Source organism: Mya arenaria, chromosome 13 (genome assembly GCF_026914265.1).
Source record: "Mya arenaria isolate MELC-2E11 chromosome 13, ASM2691426v1".
NCBI lineage: Eukaryota > Metazoa > Mollusca > Bivalvia > Myida > Myidae > Mya > Mya arenaria.
The window spans coordinates 27,191,471-27,210,125 of NC_069134.1; the positions used below are offsets into that span (position 1 = coordinate 27,191,471).

The following is an 18,655-nucleotide window of genomic DNA, read 5'->3' on the forward strand; positions in this document are numbered from 1 at the left end:
ATCTGTAGATCCAAATATTTGGCCATGCTGGAATTCTTTTCTCCCATCCCAGATCTGTAGATCCAAATATTTGGTCATGCTGGAATTTCTTTTTTCCCACCCCAGATAAGTAGATCTAAATATTTGGCCATTCTGGAATTTCTTTTCCCCCATCCCAGATAAGTAGATCCAAATATTTGGCAATGCTAGAATTCTTTTCTCCCATCCCAAATCTGTAGATCCAATTATTTGGTCATGCTGGAATTTCTTTTCTCCCACCCCAGATAAGTAGATCCAAATATTTGGCCATTCTGGATTTATTTTGGAAGTCACAGTGAGTGAAGCACTTGGGAAACCGACATCGGTTTCCCAAGTGCTTCACTCACTGTGACTTCCAAAATAATACCATTGAAAAGTATTGATTTTGTTGTTTTCTATAGGAGGCTATAGAATGGTATTCAGGGAACTATATTTTCCTCAACTGAGGTGGGAGAAAAAGCATCTACCATGGCCGCTCGTAAAAGATAGGTTCACCCAAACCCTCGGTAAACCTCGTCTCCGCAAAACACCCTACGGGTTGAGATGAGCCTTTCTCAAACTAACTTAGAGTGATCCGATAAGATTGTTAGTCATTTTAAGGGTTTTGAGCATAGTGCACAAACAGAATGTAATCCTGGTTAGAGTACCCTGGTTCTTTAACATGCACCAGTGCATAGCACTGTCGCTCTGATAACGGATTATTTCACTCCGCACAAAATAGTTCCAGCGAAACAATACTATTTTTCTATATTCAAGGGCAGTGATGTCATGTGCGTCCAGGTCTCTTGGCCCCAATATCACGAAATTATTTAAGTCAAATCTCAATCTCAACTCTTTTTTCTACATTACAGTATGACATTATTAAAAATTACTAATGTTTTTACTATTTTCAAAAGCACATTGTCACACGCATTATGTTTATTAACATGATTGCTCAATATTCTAAACAAAACTATTTCTTCAGCACAAAATGTACTTGAGTAAACTAAAAAATAATAAATTGGTCTCAATTACCATTTTTGCTCTTTTTTTTTTATAAAATATTGCGATGTTAAAAGGGGTAAAACATGTACAATGTCGAATCATATGATGCTGTTATTTGATAAAAAGATAGTTGAGACTGAGATTGCGATATGACTTGAGTATTTTCTTGATATTGGGGCCTGGTTCGTTGTTTGAGTTGAAAAACGTCCTCAATTTGGTGAGTGTAAGAATTGTTTACTTTATGTTAACACGATAATTTAAGAAACAACCATGTGCACCGAATGAAAAGCATGTCCGTATTAAAATATCTCGTGAAAACAATGCATGTTCTTACTAGGCTTACCGATTAGCTCTTACTAGGCTTACCGACTAACTCAATGCACTTTTTTCATCAAAACAACGATTTTATACCGTTTTCTTTGGTGTAATATCTCATCCGATACCGTGATTTGGTCAATTAAATGTATTGATATTGTTTTCCGAGTGCAGATCGCCAATTTTGGAGATAGATCGGCACATTTAAGGAAATGCTTACTGGTGCATTCTGGTAATTTTAAGAACCCCTGTTCATCCCAAATTTGGTCAATCTATGGCACACTTGAAAACCGATGAAAAGGCGTCGATTATTTTCGATGTATGTGTACTATAACACGTGGAAGAACGGTTCTTCATTAGCGAGGAAGCCGTGATTCACCTATGATAACGCGTAAGCCCCGATTCACCTAAAATAACGCGGAAGCCGTGATACACCAACGATAACGCAAAAGCCGTGATTCACCTATGATAAACCGGAAGCCGTGATTCAACTACGTGACGAGGAAGCAGCGACGCAGAAGACGTGATTCACCTAAGATAACGCGGATGACGTGATTCATCTACGTGACAAAGAAGACGCGATTCACCTATGATTACACAGAAGACGTGATTCAACTACGATAACGAGGAAGCCGTGATTCACCTACGATAACGCGAAAGCCGTGATTCACCTACGATAACGCAGAAACCGTGATTCAACTTAGAACACGAGGAAGCCGTGATTCACCAACGATAACGAGGAAGCCTTGATTCACCTACAGATCATCATGAAAATCTTTCCATGCAGGCTCAGCAAGTCTGGTTAACTTTTGAATGGTAGGATTGTAAACAGGAATGACCGGAGTTTTACACAACTATATAATGTTATTTAGCCTGCTACATATGAGGTGAAATAAAATTCAATTTTTTTGCTTCCAATTTCGAATCATAATGGATTTTTATTTCCTTCATGTTTATATCTTTTTTTGCCTAAAACAGTCCATACTCGATAAACGAACATTTTCATAAGGTTTTTAGGTATTCCAAATTGTGCTGTATTCGGGGCACCGTTACGCGACCTAAATGCAGTGATATGTCTGCTGCACACCGTTTGCGCTGGTGTGGTGCCTCCATGTCGCACTGTATACAGCACTGTTTCAGAACTCTTCATATATTTCAAGAGTTCATCTATTATTTACTGCTGGTGTATATAACTTAGAGTCTTATTTTCATTTCTATCATGGCTATATTTTTGCACCTTTCATTGTGATGGTCAACGGCGTTACAGTATATCATTGATATTATAATAATACACTTATTTATAGAATATTTATTAATGATATAAATAGACCGAATACGCAATAAACGGAAGGTATAAAAATAAAAACAAATCGCTAAAATAAGGCAATAAACTCATTTATGATGAATTATAATTCCAAAATATAAATATTCAAATATAATATCATAACCGGTAGTGTTTTTTTCGTAACACTGCATGAATTTATACAAATAACATTTCCACGGAAATGTATAATAAATCTGCCATTTAAACCTTCAAGTTTTGATTTATGAGAAAATCCCAGGGTTTCAAATCTTGGATGAATTTGTACGGGAACTAGCGGTGCTGGTTCTCGAATCTGGCTCTCAGAGCCACCGCTCGTACGTGTGGTCGTGCATGGTACGAGATCTGTCTCCTCTCTTCGGTCTTTCCTTCTGGCTCTTTGAGCCACCATCGAACATGTGTATGTGGTCGCACATGTTTCGAGATCTATCAAATCTTGATTACTTTCTTATCTTTGTCTCCTTTCCCCACACGCCCTCTTCCCTTTACAAACCCTCCCATCTTTTCCTCTTAAATCTCAAAAACTTTCGGAAGTGCCTTCTACCTCAACCTCCGCATTGTATCTCCTTCCTCGCTCTTGTTCCCCTGTCACTTCACACTTTCGCCTCTATCTCTCCCTTACCTCCAACTATTTCTTTCCCACAATCTTTCTCTTTCAAATCCTTCCCAACTCAAATCTCCCTCCCTATCTTTCTCCCCTCCTCTTTCTACCCCTCCTCGTTCTACCCCTCTTCATCCCCCATCTTTCTCCCCTCACCTTTCTCTCCCCTCTTACTACACATATTCTTTCTCCCCTAGCTTGCTCTCCTCTCTTCTCTCAAATCTTTCCCCTATCTTAATTTCCTCCCTTCTCCCTAATCTCCCCCCCCATCTTCTTCCCCCCCCCCCCTTTCCTCCAATCCTTCTCCCCTATCTTTTTCCCTATCTTTCTTCCTATCTTTCTTCTCTCTAATATTTCTACCCTATCATCTTCCCTCCCCTCTCTCCAATCTTACTTCTTTCTCCTCTATCTTTCTTCTCTCCAATCTTTCTTCCCTCCCTTCCCTCCCTTCTCTCCAATCTTTCTTCCCCCCTCTCCAATCTTTCTCCCCTATCTTTCTTCCTCATTCTATGTTCCCTAACTTTTTCCCCTCATTTATCTCCAATCTTTCTTCTCTCCAATCTTTCTCCCCTATCTTTTTTCTCTCCAATCTTTCTTCTCTCCAATCTTTCTTTCCAATCTTTCTTCCCATCTTTCTTCTCTCCAAAATTACTTCCCTCCTTTCTTCCCCATCTTTCTTCTCTCCAATCTTTCATCTCTCCAATCTTCTTCCCTATCTTTCTTCCATTTATTCTGTCCAATCTTCTTTTCTCCTTTATTTATTCTCTCCAATCTTTCTTCTCTCCCTTCCCTCCAATCTTTCTTCCCAATACTTCTTTTCTCTCTTCTCTCCAATCTTTCTTCCCTCCTTTCTCTCCAATCTTTCTTCTCTCCCTTCTCTCCTTCTTCCCTCCCTTCTCTCCAATCTTTCTTCTCCCCCTTCTCTCCAATCTTTCTTCTCTCCCTTCCCTCAAATATTTCTTCCCAATATTTCTTCTCTCTCTTCTCTCCAATCTTTCTTCCATCCTTTCTTCCCTATCTTTCTCCCTCCCTTCTATTTTCTATAATCATATAGATTCAATAGAATATAGGTTAATGTGCTGAAAATCGTTTTGTTTTCATACATGAAGGTGTTTTAATACTCGCATAACTAATGAATTACAGACGTATATGGTGTAAAAGACACGTCGAATATGGACATAATCAAGCATGTCAGATGAAGAGTTTAGATATTCTTTAGTCAAGAATTTAACGTCTTAAATGAAGTTTGTCACAACTTAAGTAAACACTATTTCAATTAAAGATTAACTGTGCCTTTTCATCGGTATTCAAGTGTGCCATAGATTGACAAAATTTGTGATGAACAGGGGTTCTTAAAATTACCAGAATGAACACGTAAGCATTTTCTTAAATGTGCCGATCTATCTCCAAAACTGGCAATCTGCACTCGGAAGACAATGATAATACCCTTCGTTGACCAAAACAAGGTATAGGATGAGATTTATACACCAGTCAATTGTAACCACGGCCCCCTGTCCGGGGAATAGCGCGGACTTTGACTTTCGGTCCAGCCAATCCCGGGTAAAATTCCCGCCCTTCGGTGACAAACTGCTGGTAAAATCCGTGCTAAATGCCCCCCCCCCCCCCGCATCCCGGGATACCTAAGTTAGACCATTCTCCAATATTTTCGGAGCGAAAACAAAACCACCTCATTCACTAGGCACTTCGAGGCCACCTGATAGGTAAAAACACGGCCCATTTCGCCCGCTATCCCCGGTATACCCCCGGACCTGGCGGCCGTGGTTACAACTGACTGGTACATTGCACCAAGAGAAAGGTATAAAATTGTTTTGAGGAATAAAGGGCCGTGCATAGTTTACACAAAATATTTCAACACAGACATGATTTTTATCTAAAAACAAGCGTCAACGTAAACAAACAAGTGCTCTTCATTCGGTGCACAAGGTCGTTTCAAATCGTTTCAGATATTTTCGCAATTTTTTTTTAATTCCAAGACAAAAAATAAAGTTGGAAAAACAGTGAATCTGTGAGAGTGCAGCTTTAATATGGAAGAAATAAGTCTGCTATTTTACATGTTTTGGTCTTCGTGATCAAACTCAATTGCGAACGTGACAAAAGCGGTAACACTATAGTTACTTTAATTTATCATTTAAAGCTGCACTCTAACAGATTTACCGTTTCTCCAACTTTTTTTATAGTTTGTCTTGGAATTAACAAATTTTGGCGTAAATGCCTGCAAACCAGTGATTAAAGACTGCTGACAAAAGATCAGATCGCAGATTTTCATATTTCCATTCCAAATTTAATGTTTTATGGCTTAAACGGTTTAAGAAAAATGCATAAAAACATTAATTTTGCAACAGAATATGAAAAACTGCGATCTGATATTTTGCAATCAGTCTGTCATGGTTTGCAGAAGTTTAGTCAAAAATTTGCTCGTTCCAAGACAAACATTTAAAATGCCTGTGATCCTATTCATAACATATAGGTTACACACCACCATTGTTATTCCCTATATAATTCAATGTAAAATTGTAATTTTTAGACAACATTTAAAGGCATTTCGAGCGAATGCAGGCTATGATAACCACATATATTCCTAAAGTACAAGCTTTAAATTACCTTTTAAGCCAATAAAAAAGGGGGGTCAAGTTATTCCTAAGAAAAATCACCCCACTTGATAAACAAATTCTAAAATTTGCATCGTCCGCCATGACAGTTCTTCCAAAATGACCTTTCAACTATAGGCCAGCGGTTTATGCTTTAATCTCTACTCTCAATGATAAATCAAGCAAGAATAGATACTTAAGGTTTAAAAGCTTGAGGAATAATGATATTTTTGATTTACAGTGCGTTGAGCATGTGAAAACATGTCTATCAATCATAAGAACATTTTTTTATTATTGAGAATTTTCCACACAACGGAAGTACATATGACGTAATGGTGTCGTCATTCCTATAACTAAACCCGTCCCTGCATTTTTTATGGAAAACACTTTCAATTAGTTTTTCATACATAAATACACCCAAAGCTAGCTCAATCTGATAGTCTGTGTCAGGTTTTCCAGTTTCACTGCCTGTCACCCAAGTGCCTGTGCGTCTGTATTTTCTAAGGCGTTTTGGCCCAAAATGCCATTCTTTGAGTTTTTTCAACTGAACCTTGACTCAAATGGCATTCTAAGCATCAAACTGGGCAGTTCTACACATCTTTGCACACATTTCAAGTTCTCGCAGTCAAATTTTCACCAAATTTGGACATTTTCAGTGCTCGTAAGATTGCAGACGACTCATTTTTAAAAAAAAAAATAGGCGAAAGTTGTGAAAACCAGGAAATAGCATATTTTGATCAACCGGACAAGATAAATGCATGTAGTGGTGAAAATTTGCCAGAAATAGTGAAATGCAATACATTTCTTACCAAAAATAACACTTTTTAAACAAAGCAGTTTGGTCCCTTTTAGGTTACACACCACCATTGTTATTCCCTATATAATTCAATGTAAAATTGTAATTTTTAGACAACATTTAAAGGCATTTCGAGCGAATGCAGGCTATGATAACCACATATATTCCTAAAGTACAAGCTTTAAATTACCCTTTAAGCCAATAAAAAAGGGGGGTCAAGTTATTCCTAAGAAAAATCACTCCACTTGAAAAACAAATTCTAAAAATTGCATCGTCCGCCATGACAGTTCTTCCAAAATGACCTTTCAACTATAGGCCAGCGGTTTATGCTTTAATCTCTACTCTCAATGATAAATCAAGCAAGAATAGATACGTAAGGTTTAAAAGCTTGAGGAATAATGATATTTTTGATTTACAGTGCATTGAGCATGTGAAAACATGTCTATCAATCATAAGAACATTTTTTTATTATTGAGAATTTTCCACACAACGGAAGTACATAATTATGACGTAATGGTGTCGTCATTCTTATAGTACCTGGGCCAATTGACTTTACAAACCTCGTGTTCGTGAATTATACGGTGTTGATATCCTGACAGTTGATTGGATGCCTAGACGATACGGAAACAGCCGAGTACTAAGTTACGGTTGGATACGAATATTCATGCATTACGAAGTTTTGCTAGCACATTGTGCCACTGTATTATTCCGATTATTTTAAAACATGAATTATATTGAGTGGGTTCTAGTTGATTGGACGGGCTAAACGAATCGATCACAAACATTTGAATTATACAAAGTTTTTATCTAAACTCATAAAAAATACCTCAATAATCATTCCGCAATATTTCCCGCCCTTGTCTCCGAAGCAATTCTCTGAAATGAAATATTGACACAAATAAGCGGGAAGTCGGCAAGTTATGGCAACCATTATCGAAATTGCTAGTAGGCGATTTAGGGATGACGTCCATTACATTATTCTCATTGCTTTCTAAATAAATACTTTGTTGTGCCACTAATAGTTTTTATGTATGCTATCTTCGTGATTAAAATAGGAAATAACTGGGGAAAACACAGAGCAGAACAGAACTGAACAGAACAGAACAGAACGGAATATAACTGAACAGAGCAGAAAAGAACGGAACAGAACATAATAAATATGCTTTATTTGGAATTCAACATAGCTTTTCTCATCCATACACATAGTTTTAACACACACTATTAGTAAAAAGGTTGAACGAAACATGTGTTTGATGACAATAGCTTTATCAATTTCTACAAAGGTAAGTATCTTGTATAACAGTTAGTAAGGCCTATATACTAAATCAATTGCTATATTTAAATGGGGGCGGGGGTAACAGAGGGGGCTGACGACGATGGAAATTCAGCAACTAATTCATATTCGCCAAATCTTGTAACCAATGCAACGTTTTCTTGTATTTATAAAACAATCACATTTTAAACTTAAATGAAACTCGGCTTCAATGTCACGTATGATATCAACATGTTAAAACAACAAGTTTCGACCATTTACATATATACACTGACAACATGTCTTATACCATACTTATACCTATAAACCACTATGGTAAATAGAACAATTACATACAATCAAGACTTATATATATATATATATATATATAAATATATATATATATATATATATATATAAATATATATATATATATATATATATATATATATATATATATATATATATATATATATATATATATATATATATATATACAATAACCATCCTCCATAATGGCGGCTTACCGGAAATGTCGAGTCTGGAGAGGGAACTGTTATGGATGAGGGCCAGGCGGAGCTGCTTTGCGCCCATAGGGCTCAGTTTGTTCCGCGACAGCACCTGTAATAACCCACGGCAAGGACGGTCACAAATGTTTATATGATGTTTCACCGTCGCTTTACTATATATCTTCAAACACGATTGTAACTATATCAGGTATATATTAAAGTTACGGGGTTCGAAGGTGACCCGATATGGGATATACGGGGCAAAGGAAACCATATCGGGTAAGAGCGAAGCTCGAACCTGAATACGGTTTCCTGGGCCCCGTATATCCCCTATTGGATCACCTAATAACCCCGTAACGTATTAATCGCGTCGACAACCTTTTTACATAATTTAATGTTTCATTTTTGCATCGGAATGTTCAACGGAGTCAGAAAATAGAAGCCATTTTGGTACGATATAAATTTGGTGACCCAATATGGAAAATTATAGGGTCACCGCGTGACCAGTCCTGGACAAATGGCGTTATGCCATGTATGTTGGAGGCGTGACAATTTATCAGGGGTAACACGGAAATAAACGTATATGCTGAACAATAAATTGACCGGGTTGTCCGCTCAGCACAGTGGTTAGAGAACTTGATTCCCACAAAGACGTCCCTGGTTCGATTCTCGACATGTGCGCATGTGAGTTTGGTATGTGGTCATCAAGCTGGACAAGTGGGTGTCCACCAGTAACTCCGGTTTCTCTTACAAAACAGACCACACACTCGCGTTATAACGTGAGAACGAGAGTGATTGATATAAATTTGCAATAACTTGTTCCACAATTGTTGTATAATAAATAAGTTTAAACTAAACAATAAAACCATGTAGTGTAAGAAATTGAATATGCATCAGTTTCCATATCAAGTAAGAAGCTCGTATACCATATATGCTCCTCTGATTTTTTTTATAGATTATGAACATTGTCATTATTGACGGCTGCCATACTGGTAGTTAGCCACCGCAGCAGACAAACGCCACTTAAATCAAACATAATAACTTGTATAGTTACCCAAATATGTCATTAAAATAAATACTCATTATTGACGGCTGCCATACTGGTGGCCAAGCCATGCCAACAGACAAACGCCACCTTTATTAAAAATCAGAACTTAAAAATATCTTAACTAGATCGATTGTAACCTAAATATGTCATTATAGACGGTTGCCGGCAGCCTGGTGACAAAGCCACGCCAATAAACAAACGCCAACTACATTAAAAATCATAACTTGTATAGTTCTACTGTAACCCAAATATGTCATTATCGACGGCGGCCATGGTCGTGGCCGGCCACGGCAAAAGGACAAACGCCTGCTACATCAAAACTCATAACTTCTATAGTTCGACTGTAAACCAAATATGTCATTATTGACGGCTGCCATACTGGTGGCCATACCACGTCAACAGACAAACGCCACCTACATTTAAAATCATAGCTAGAAATCTTAACTAGTTCGACTGTAAACCAAATATGTCATTATTGACGGCTGTCATATTGGTGGCCAGTCACGGCAACAGACAAACGTCACCTACATTTAAAATCATAACTAGAAATCTTAACTAGTTCGACTGTAAACCAAATATGTCATTATTGACAGCGGCCATGGTCGTTGCCGGCCGCGGCAACAGACAAATGCAACCTTCCTCAAAAATCATAGCTTGTATAGTTCAACTGTTAACCACATATGTCATTATTGCCAGTGGCAGTGCTTGTGGCCAGCAACGCCAATGAACGACGACCACATCAAAAATCATAACTTGTATAGTTGGAATGTAAACCAAATACTTACCAGCTCCGTAAGATGTGCGTTGCCATGCAAAATGAGGCTTAGATGGCGCATCCCCTCCGGCCCAAGTCCATTGTCGTCCAGGTTGAGACAGCCAAGGGTAAGATGATTCTGGAACATGCAAACCGAACACGCCGTCACACACGAGAATTTGTATTCCCTTTGATTCGAGTTTGTAAAAAATCAATGGAAACCAGTTATGTGAGACTGCTTACAAAATAAGATCGCAGATTTTTATTTTAAAGTTAAAAAATGATCTTTTATGCATATTTCTCAAAAACGTTAGAAACGGTATAAGCCATAAAAGAATTTTCTATCGAAAATATAATAATATACGATCTGGGGGTTTTCGTCAGCAATCTTATATTATTGGTTTGCAGATATTTATGCAACAATTTGCTATTTCCAAGACAGAAAATTTAATAAATGATATAATTTAAAAAAATGATAAATTTACGAACTAGTCCTACTAATGTACCGACGTATATCCGAGGTTGTTTTCGATAAAACGGCAAAGGAACTCCGAATGCCATTTACTCTTTCAGGTTACACACCACCATTGTTATTCCCTATATAATTCAATGTAATTTAATGTAAAATTATAATTTTTAGACAACATGTAAAGGCATTTCGAGCGAATGCAGGTTATGATAACCACATATATTCTTAAAGTACAAGCTTTAAATTACCTTTTAAGCCAATAAAAAAGGGGGGTCAAGTTATTCCTAAGAACAATCACTCCACTTGAAAAACAAACAATAAAAATTGCACCGTCCGCCATGACGGTTCTTCCAAAATGACCTTTCAACTATAGGGCAGCGGTTTATGCTTTAATCTCTACTCTAAATGATAAATCAAGCAAGAATAGATACTTAAGGTATAAAAGTTTCAGGTATAATGATATTTTTGATTTACAGTGTATTGAAGCATGTGAAAACATGTCTATCAATCATAAAAACATTTAAAAAAAATATTGAGAATTTTCCACAACGGAAGTACATATGACGTAATGGTGACGTCATTCCTTCATCGTCCTGCCAAATGGTTGTTTTAATCGAATGACCGGATACCGAACACTAATTTTGAGATCATGGTTAACGTCTACTCACAAGTACCTTTGTACCATTGTAAATCGGAACCAAAACCATCACAAAGTGAAATTAAAAACGCACAAAATTATTTCATTTCTGAAATTGTAAAAATAGTAAAATTAAGATCCAGAGATGACGTCATCCCTCGTTAAGATTTTAACAAATGTGATAGTTAAACTGGCTGCTAGAACGAAAAAGTCTGTGTTGAAATAATCGAGCTTAATAAGAATACTTAAAAAAATAAGTATTTATGAATTTATTTTTGCACAATATGTTAAAATTAAATATTCATCTTTGCAGTACTTCTTAAGTGTGCTTTAAATGAACACATGCTGATTCACTCTTCGAGACAAGGGACAAAAGCACCCCGTAGTCAAGTTTCCTTTAACTTTACTGTGTTACTGTATATAGTAATAATACAGGCTAGGAAAACGTAAATAGTTTGCTTCTGCCCGCTGTAGTCTTTGACTCGACTGGAGACAAGTCTAACGGAATTGGATGAATTCGTAATGGACTTTTGATAGATTCGTCAAGTTTAGCAAGGAGATATATTGTTTTATATTGACTAGATTTGAAATTGTTTTGAAATCTTCTTCGATTAAATAAAACAACTCTACTGTAATATTGTATATAGAATAATTCAAGCTAGGAAAACATAAATATAGTTTGCTTCTGTCCGTTGTAGTCTTTACAATTGGAGAAATTCATAATGTTATATAGTTTAAAGTTTAATGAGGAAATTTTATGTTATTATTAATTAGGGGATTTCATATTGCAGTGTGTGTATACCACGTGATAAATTGCCCCATAAATGCCGTCGGAAGGAAATACTTTGCTACTAATGTAGACTTTAAACAAGGATAACTTTACTATTACTTCACCATTTTAAATGAAACGCCGCTTACGGAGCCACACCTTCGGTCTTTTACCAGAGTTTGATTGAGAGTTTAGTTTCTTAGAACACTTCGACAAACCTGTCCACGATACGGCCGTCTGACGGAACACTGTCAAAACATTATTTTGGAAACAGGTTTGTTGAAGTGTATGATGAAACTTATCACCTTATCAAATAAAACGAAGGCGGGGCTCTTTAAGCGACATAGACTGTCATTTGTTTCATTTAAAATGGTATAGTAAAGGAAAAGTAATCTTTGATTTAAGTCTTTATTTTAAGCAGATTGTGGCCTTCCGACGTAGTATATATGACGTAATTTATCAAATGGTATACACCTACTGATATTGGCCGATTTATGTGACGGAGGTTAGCTGTATTTGCCTGAACTCGAAAGGGCGAAGGCAAACAAATCTGACCGAGGACAAAAAACTTGGCCAATATGAAATCACCGATTTAATAAGTATTTTATTAATTAACTATTACATATGGTACGACATGTTGGTTAAAAACATTCAATTAACTTGCCTTAAGTTCACATTGAAGCCGTAGTTATTCGTTTCTCATTCATGGTGTCTGATTTTCCAGACCTGCATATGCTGATTTTGACAGGCATCCTAAGTGGCATAGCACATACTTATGAATGAAGCAGTGTGCAGTCTAAGGAAGCATGCCTTTACGTCTTAGTTTCGTAAATATTTTGCCAAAACGTCAAATGTTTTCATCTACGTCGTCCGTTTTGTCGGTGTACCAAAACATAATAGTGGTAAAATCCACCAACGGGTTAAATACAACTGTAATATCAAACCGTACGCAAAGTGATTGAAGACTTCCAAAAAGGTTATAACGAAACACAAACTTTTCAAAACTGTCGGTAAAGCGGAAAACAAAATGGCTACATTTTAAAATAATTTCCAGCATATTTCTCATATAATATGAGTTTCGACAGCCAATCAAATGGTCCATTTCTCAAATCCGATATTTGACGAGTTTTGTAGCCAATCAAAACGGAGGAAACTCATATTGGCCGAATTTGGTTGATATTGGCCGAATTTGGTTTTGGCAATATATTGTCTTCAGTTGTCTGGTATTGGTGCCGCGATTGTCCCCGTATCGCGTCAAATACGTGATAGTTGATTAACAAATAAATAATATTGTTTTACCTTGACTAGATTTGAAATTGTTTTGGAATCTCCTTCGTTTAGATATCTGTGTTTCATGGAAACCTCGTCGTCCAAGCCATGCCGCATCAAGTACGAATTCGGATTACTTTTGTACTTCCGGCATTCTTGCTTGTATTCCGGAAACATGCCCTCTTGAATGATTTCTCGTGATTTTTCGTCTGCAATTAGCGCAAATCCTGAAAAAAGAACAATATACGTTGAGAACTTTGTTAACGTTAACAACGTGATTAACGACATCGTTGTTAACTTTCTAACGTGACCTATTTAATGAAGAGCTCTCATATTTATAAATAAGCAAGTACATCTTAAAACCGCTGTGTATCAACTTTTGTTAGAAATACAGTAAATTTAGAGTTAAAGCTGCACTTTCACAGATTTGCCGTTTTTACAACTGTTTTATTTTTCGACTTCGTGAACACCAAAAGTGAATATTTCACTTGTGGCTACCTTTAAGTGCTCATTCCGTTAAATAAACGATCTTACACAGACACAAAAAATATAATCTATATTTAACTGCTGTTATATTCATCGTTGTTATTTTCACTCCTGGTACAGTTTAAAGTTCCCGTGTTACTTCATAATGACGGGGACAGATTGTTTGAAACGATATCGCAAAATGGTATTGTATTTTCCCTCGCAATTTTCCAATTTACGCCAATGAAATTTATTTTTCATACATTTTTGAATTAAGAACTAAAATGTTCAATTTCGATGTGAGAACTGCTTAGCCTGCTCGACATTCAATGTAAAATGTCGCGCTCGACAGTCCATGATGAATGTGTAATATCGAGCTGGACTGACATTCAATATAAATGTAGTTTGTTGAGCCAGCTCGACATTGTTGAATGTCGTATGTCGAGCTCGATATGCAAAATTGAATGTCGTTTTCCGAGACAACTCGACATTCATTGTCGTATGTCAATACAGGTCGGCATTCAATGCCGAGAGTCGTTTATTGCGCTTATTTCACACGTAACATATACAAGCTAACTCTTAAAATATATGAACAACTACTTTTGGCGTAATCCAAGTTTCTTTAAGTTTATGCAATTGATAAATAGTGAAAGTTCAGTCAAATTAATAAATCTTGCCACATTTACTTTTAAGGCTTTTGAAATAAGACGCCATTTAGTATATGACTGACGTGCTTTTACCTAATATAAATTGAATCGAACACATGTTGTCTCTCCCGAAATGATTTTTTTCCTTCAAGTATATACGTTTCATATTGCTATTTTGAATATATTATGTAAACTTATTATGCCAGATGACATCTTGCTGTACCAGTATATTACTATTATACTTTGTTGTTAATTCTGCTATGCTATGGATCTTGTCAGATTTGTTTGCATAATAAAGTCTTCTTCTTCTTTAATTCGTTCCCTTATATGCGCTTTGAGACCCAATTGCTCACCTATGTGTGTGTCGAGGTCGGTGTCGTAGTCATCGTCGTCGCTGTCAGGCACCTGCTCCCACCACGGAACCTCCTCCCGGAAGTAGCGCCTCATCTGGCCGCTGAACTTCCCGCTGCCCTCCATGAGCCGCCGCTTTGCCTCCTGGTAGCGGACGTCCGTGATCGGTGGTGCATTCCAGGCCGTCGTGAGCCGAATTTTCGGTATGGACCTTACCGACATCCGGCGTTTTGTGCTACCACTTCCGGGATGGTTGTGCTTATGAGGGCTGGTGCACGCGTAAGCCCCCGCATCCGATGCCGATTTTCCTGCAACGCCATGTTTTGCAAAATTTGTAGCCGGCATCGTCAACTCGCGGACGATTGACTTTCGACTTAACATGAGTTTTTCGTTCGGATCTTGTCCGTTCTCCTGTGGTTTTATATTTGTGATATCATGTTCCCTTGAACATCCACAATTTGTCGTTTTCCTATTAACAAATGGATCATCGCCCCGCCTGGCTGAACTGGTTTTCACGTGACAAAAGCTTCCTTTGTCGGACCCAGATGCAAGCGTCTGTCTAGCACGCATGGCGCTCATGTAATCACTTCCCGGAGTGTCGTATCCAGCGTCTATAGGGGGCAGATGAGGCGTGCTTCCCCGCGACATATCCACGCCAGGAGCGCTCATTTTAATCGTTCGTCTGTAAGAGATGAATATGGATGAAAGAAAACAATAAGATCATCATCATCATCATCATAATCATCATCATCATCATCATCATCATCATCATCATCATCATCATCATCATCATCATCATCATCATCATCATCATCATTATCATCACCATCACCACCACAATCATCATCATCATCATCATCATCATCATCATCATCATCATCATCATCATCATCATCATCATCATCATCATCATCATCATCATCAACAACATCATCAACATCAACATCATCATCATTATCATCATCAATATCAAAAAAATAAAGAAATAATTATGATATTTATTATAACAACGTTAGTGTATGAAGTTGCATCGAAAGTGATCTTCAACTAGGACGAACTAAAGATTATACATGGGTTTAACAATAAAAAAAAACACATCAACTAAATACATGCAATCATTATGCAAAACAAGCCGTGATCATATCGATGATGGAATATTAATTACAGTATGGACCCAACAGTACATGTGTTGATCGTAATTAAGAAACCTACTTGCATCACCATAGCTGCAGTATGAAAATCGATTGACAATTTCAGAGTTTTATTGCGCTATAGAAGCAAACTTAAAACAATGACAAATAACAATTATAGAACATTCTTTTGCTTTGATGTCACCCTTAATGAACAGGTTTTACAATCAACTAATGAAGATTACAATTGTAACATTAACCGTGATCAATGTTCTATAGTAAAAGCATACCTTTATTTAGCATGGCATCAATCCTATAATTCCTCAAACTAGATTGTGTCTTTTACAGTCATTGCGAAGCATATCACAATAGTTCAAAATGTCCACGCTATTAACCTGTTATTTTTCAACAATTTTGTAGTTTATGTTTATAAATGGGATTAAAAACCAACTCCAAAATACGCTGTGGCTTAAGTTATCGGGTCTCTAAAACCGTATTACCATAATCCAAATAAATTTGAATTTCTTATTAGACAGCGGTCTTTTCATACACTATAAAATCAAATAAATACTTAATTACGCGTCAGACCATGCAATTAACATTGAAGACCAAAATTTTAATGATACAATATGTCAATATGGAGAAAATTGCTTCAAAATCTCGTTTTTATTGTCAATTATATCATTATCGTACAATCTAGCCTTCGATTGAGAAATTGTTTTTAAAGCGGCACTCTCTTTTTTGAGGGGCATATATGTTTATATTTATGCACCAGGTCCGGCGTATCCCTGTGATAGCGGGAGGAAATGGGCCGTATTTTACCCTCAAGGTGGCCGCGCAGTGCCGATTAAATATTGTGGTTTTGTTTTCGCGCCGAAAATAGCAGGGAATGGGCCTTACCTATGATGTCCCCGAGGAGAGGTGGGATGTTGTGGGGATTTTCACCAGCAGTTTGTCCCCGCAGGGCGGAGATTTTACCTGGGATTAGCTGGACCGAAAGTCAAAGTCCTCTCTTTTCTCCGGATTAGGGGGTCGTGGTTAAAATTGACTGTTGCATTACGATTTTTTTTGTTTTGTTAAAAATGCCAACTTGTACATGAACGTTTGGTTCAGGTCTCTGTATTAAGTTTTTACACTGCAGACACTTTTTTCCAGTGTTTCTTAAAATGATCATACTGGCGCCATTTTAGATTTCTTTGTTGAAACATGTATTTGTATAACTTCAACAAGCATATCCAAATGCTGCAGACACTAAAGGTAATTTTGATATATAGAACATTTTCACCATTTTTCAAAAACAGTTTTATATTTGAAAACATCAAACCTACAACCTTTAACGAAATGTTATAGCGAGGATTATAAGCCAATTAATTTCGATTTAATCCTGACAACTATAATCTTCCATAATTAGAAATCGATGACTTTCTTTGTTGCAAATTCTCTTGTGCCATATATTTCACATTAAAACAACCAGAGCAAGTGATTCATATTGAATTGTTTATGTGTTTACTTTAAATGATAATTCGATATAAAGAAAAGAAACATGAAACGTTCTCATAGTTCGGTTTGCGGGTTTATTTAATTGTAATTCCTGGGCTGGTATTCAATATCGGTCTTTATTAGATCTAAGAACGATTTAGCTAATCGGATTACTTGTTATTGATAACTGACCAAAAGAGTCAATGAAGTCAATGATGTATGACCTTAAAAGCCTAGTTTAAGATATGTTTGGCATCATAATCTCATGCTGTGTATCTTGCTGATTGAATTGGTGTCACAGTAGGGGCCAATTTCCTGTGTATTTGTTTATTGGCTCAGGGTCATTTGGGGTCCATTTCTATGATAAAAATGCACAGCAGGATACTCAGATCTGAGATCTGATAAGAGGGCACAAGACAAGTAGATTAAGATCAATACACAGAGGTTGTGTACTTAACACATATTTTTGGGGGGAGGCAGGTCACTTATGGAAGGCTTAAACTAAGCCTTTATGGTTTACTTAAGATAAATATTGAAAACCACACCTAAGATCTTACTTTCTACGATGGAAGTCTGAAAAAATGGCCATTACGTATACAGTGGACCGATTCTTCGCTTGTTGATAACTTATATGTCAAGGAAATGTCAAACAGTACATCATACATAAAGTAAGCTTACACTTTAATGGTTGCGCTTAAAGCTGCACTCTCGCAGATTTACCGTTTTTACAAATATTTTTTGTCTTGGAAAGAGCAAATTTTTGCGTAAATATCTGCAAACCTCTGATAAAAGACTGCTGCCCAAAGATCAGATCGCAGACTTTCATATTTTCGTTCAAACATTGATTTTTTTATGGCTAAACGCGTTACTAAAGGTTTAAGAAAAAAATATAAAACATCAATTTTTGAACTTGAATTAAAAATCTGCGATCGTATTTTGCCAGCAGTCTAATATAACTGGTTTCCATGCATTTTCGCATAAATTGCCTTGTTCGAAGACAAAATTTACAAAAGTCGTCAAAATGTTCAATCTGTGCAGCTTTAAGGAACTAGACACCAGACGGTCCAAAAATCGGCATACACGGTGTTCCCCCAAAACAAGTGTCAATGCGGGCCGATAATACATCGGTTTAAAAGATTGAAAGAATAAACGCAATAATAATGTTGCTCTCTCATCTGAGTTTCCCCGCTAAACATACCAGTTTAAATCATATCTGTTTATGGGCGATGTGT

General features: G+C 36.9%; 1 protein-coding gene across 1 annotated transcript in view; it reads right to left on the reverse strand.

Annotated features, from left to right (window-relative positions):
- LOC128213954 (leucine-rich repeat-containing protein 74A-like) overlaps positions 1-16,403 on the reverse strand; it is a 32,401-nt gene extending 15,998 nt beyond the window's left edge. Inside the window, exons 1-6 of the mRNA XM_052920077.1 lie at positions 16,235-16,403; positions 14,817-15,496; positions 13,382-13,578; positions 10,239-10,346; positions 8,424-8,517; positions 7,471-7,520 (exon numbers count right to left, since the gene is read on the reverse strand). Of these exons, the coding sequence (XP_052776037.1) occupies positions 7,471-7,520; positions 8,424-8,517; positions 10,239-10,346; positions 13,382-13,578; positions 14,817-15,483 (1,116 nt within the window). The 5' untranslated portion in view covers positions 15,484-15,496; positions 16,235-16,403. The remainder of the gene's footprint in view (positions 1-7,470; positions 7,521-8,423; positions 8,518-10,238; positions 10,347-13,381; positions 13,579-14,816; positions 15,497-16,234) is intronic.
- Between the last annotated feature and the right edge of the window lie 2,252 nt (positions 16,404-18,655).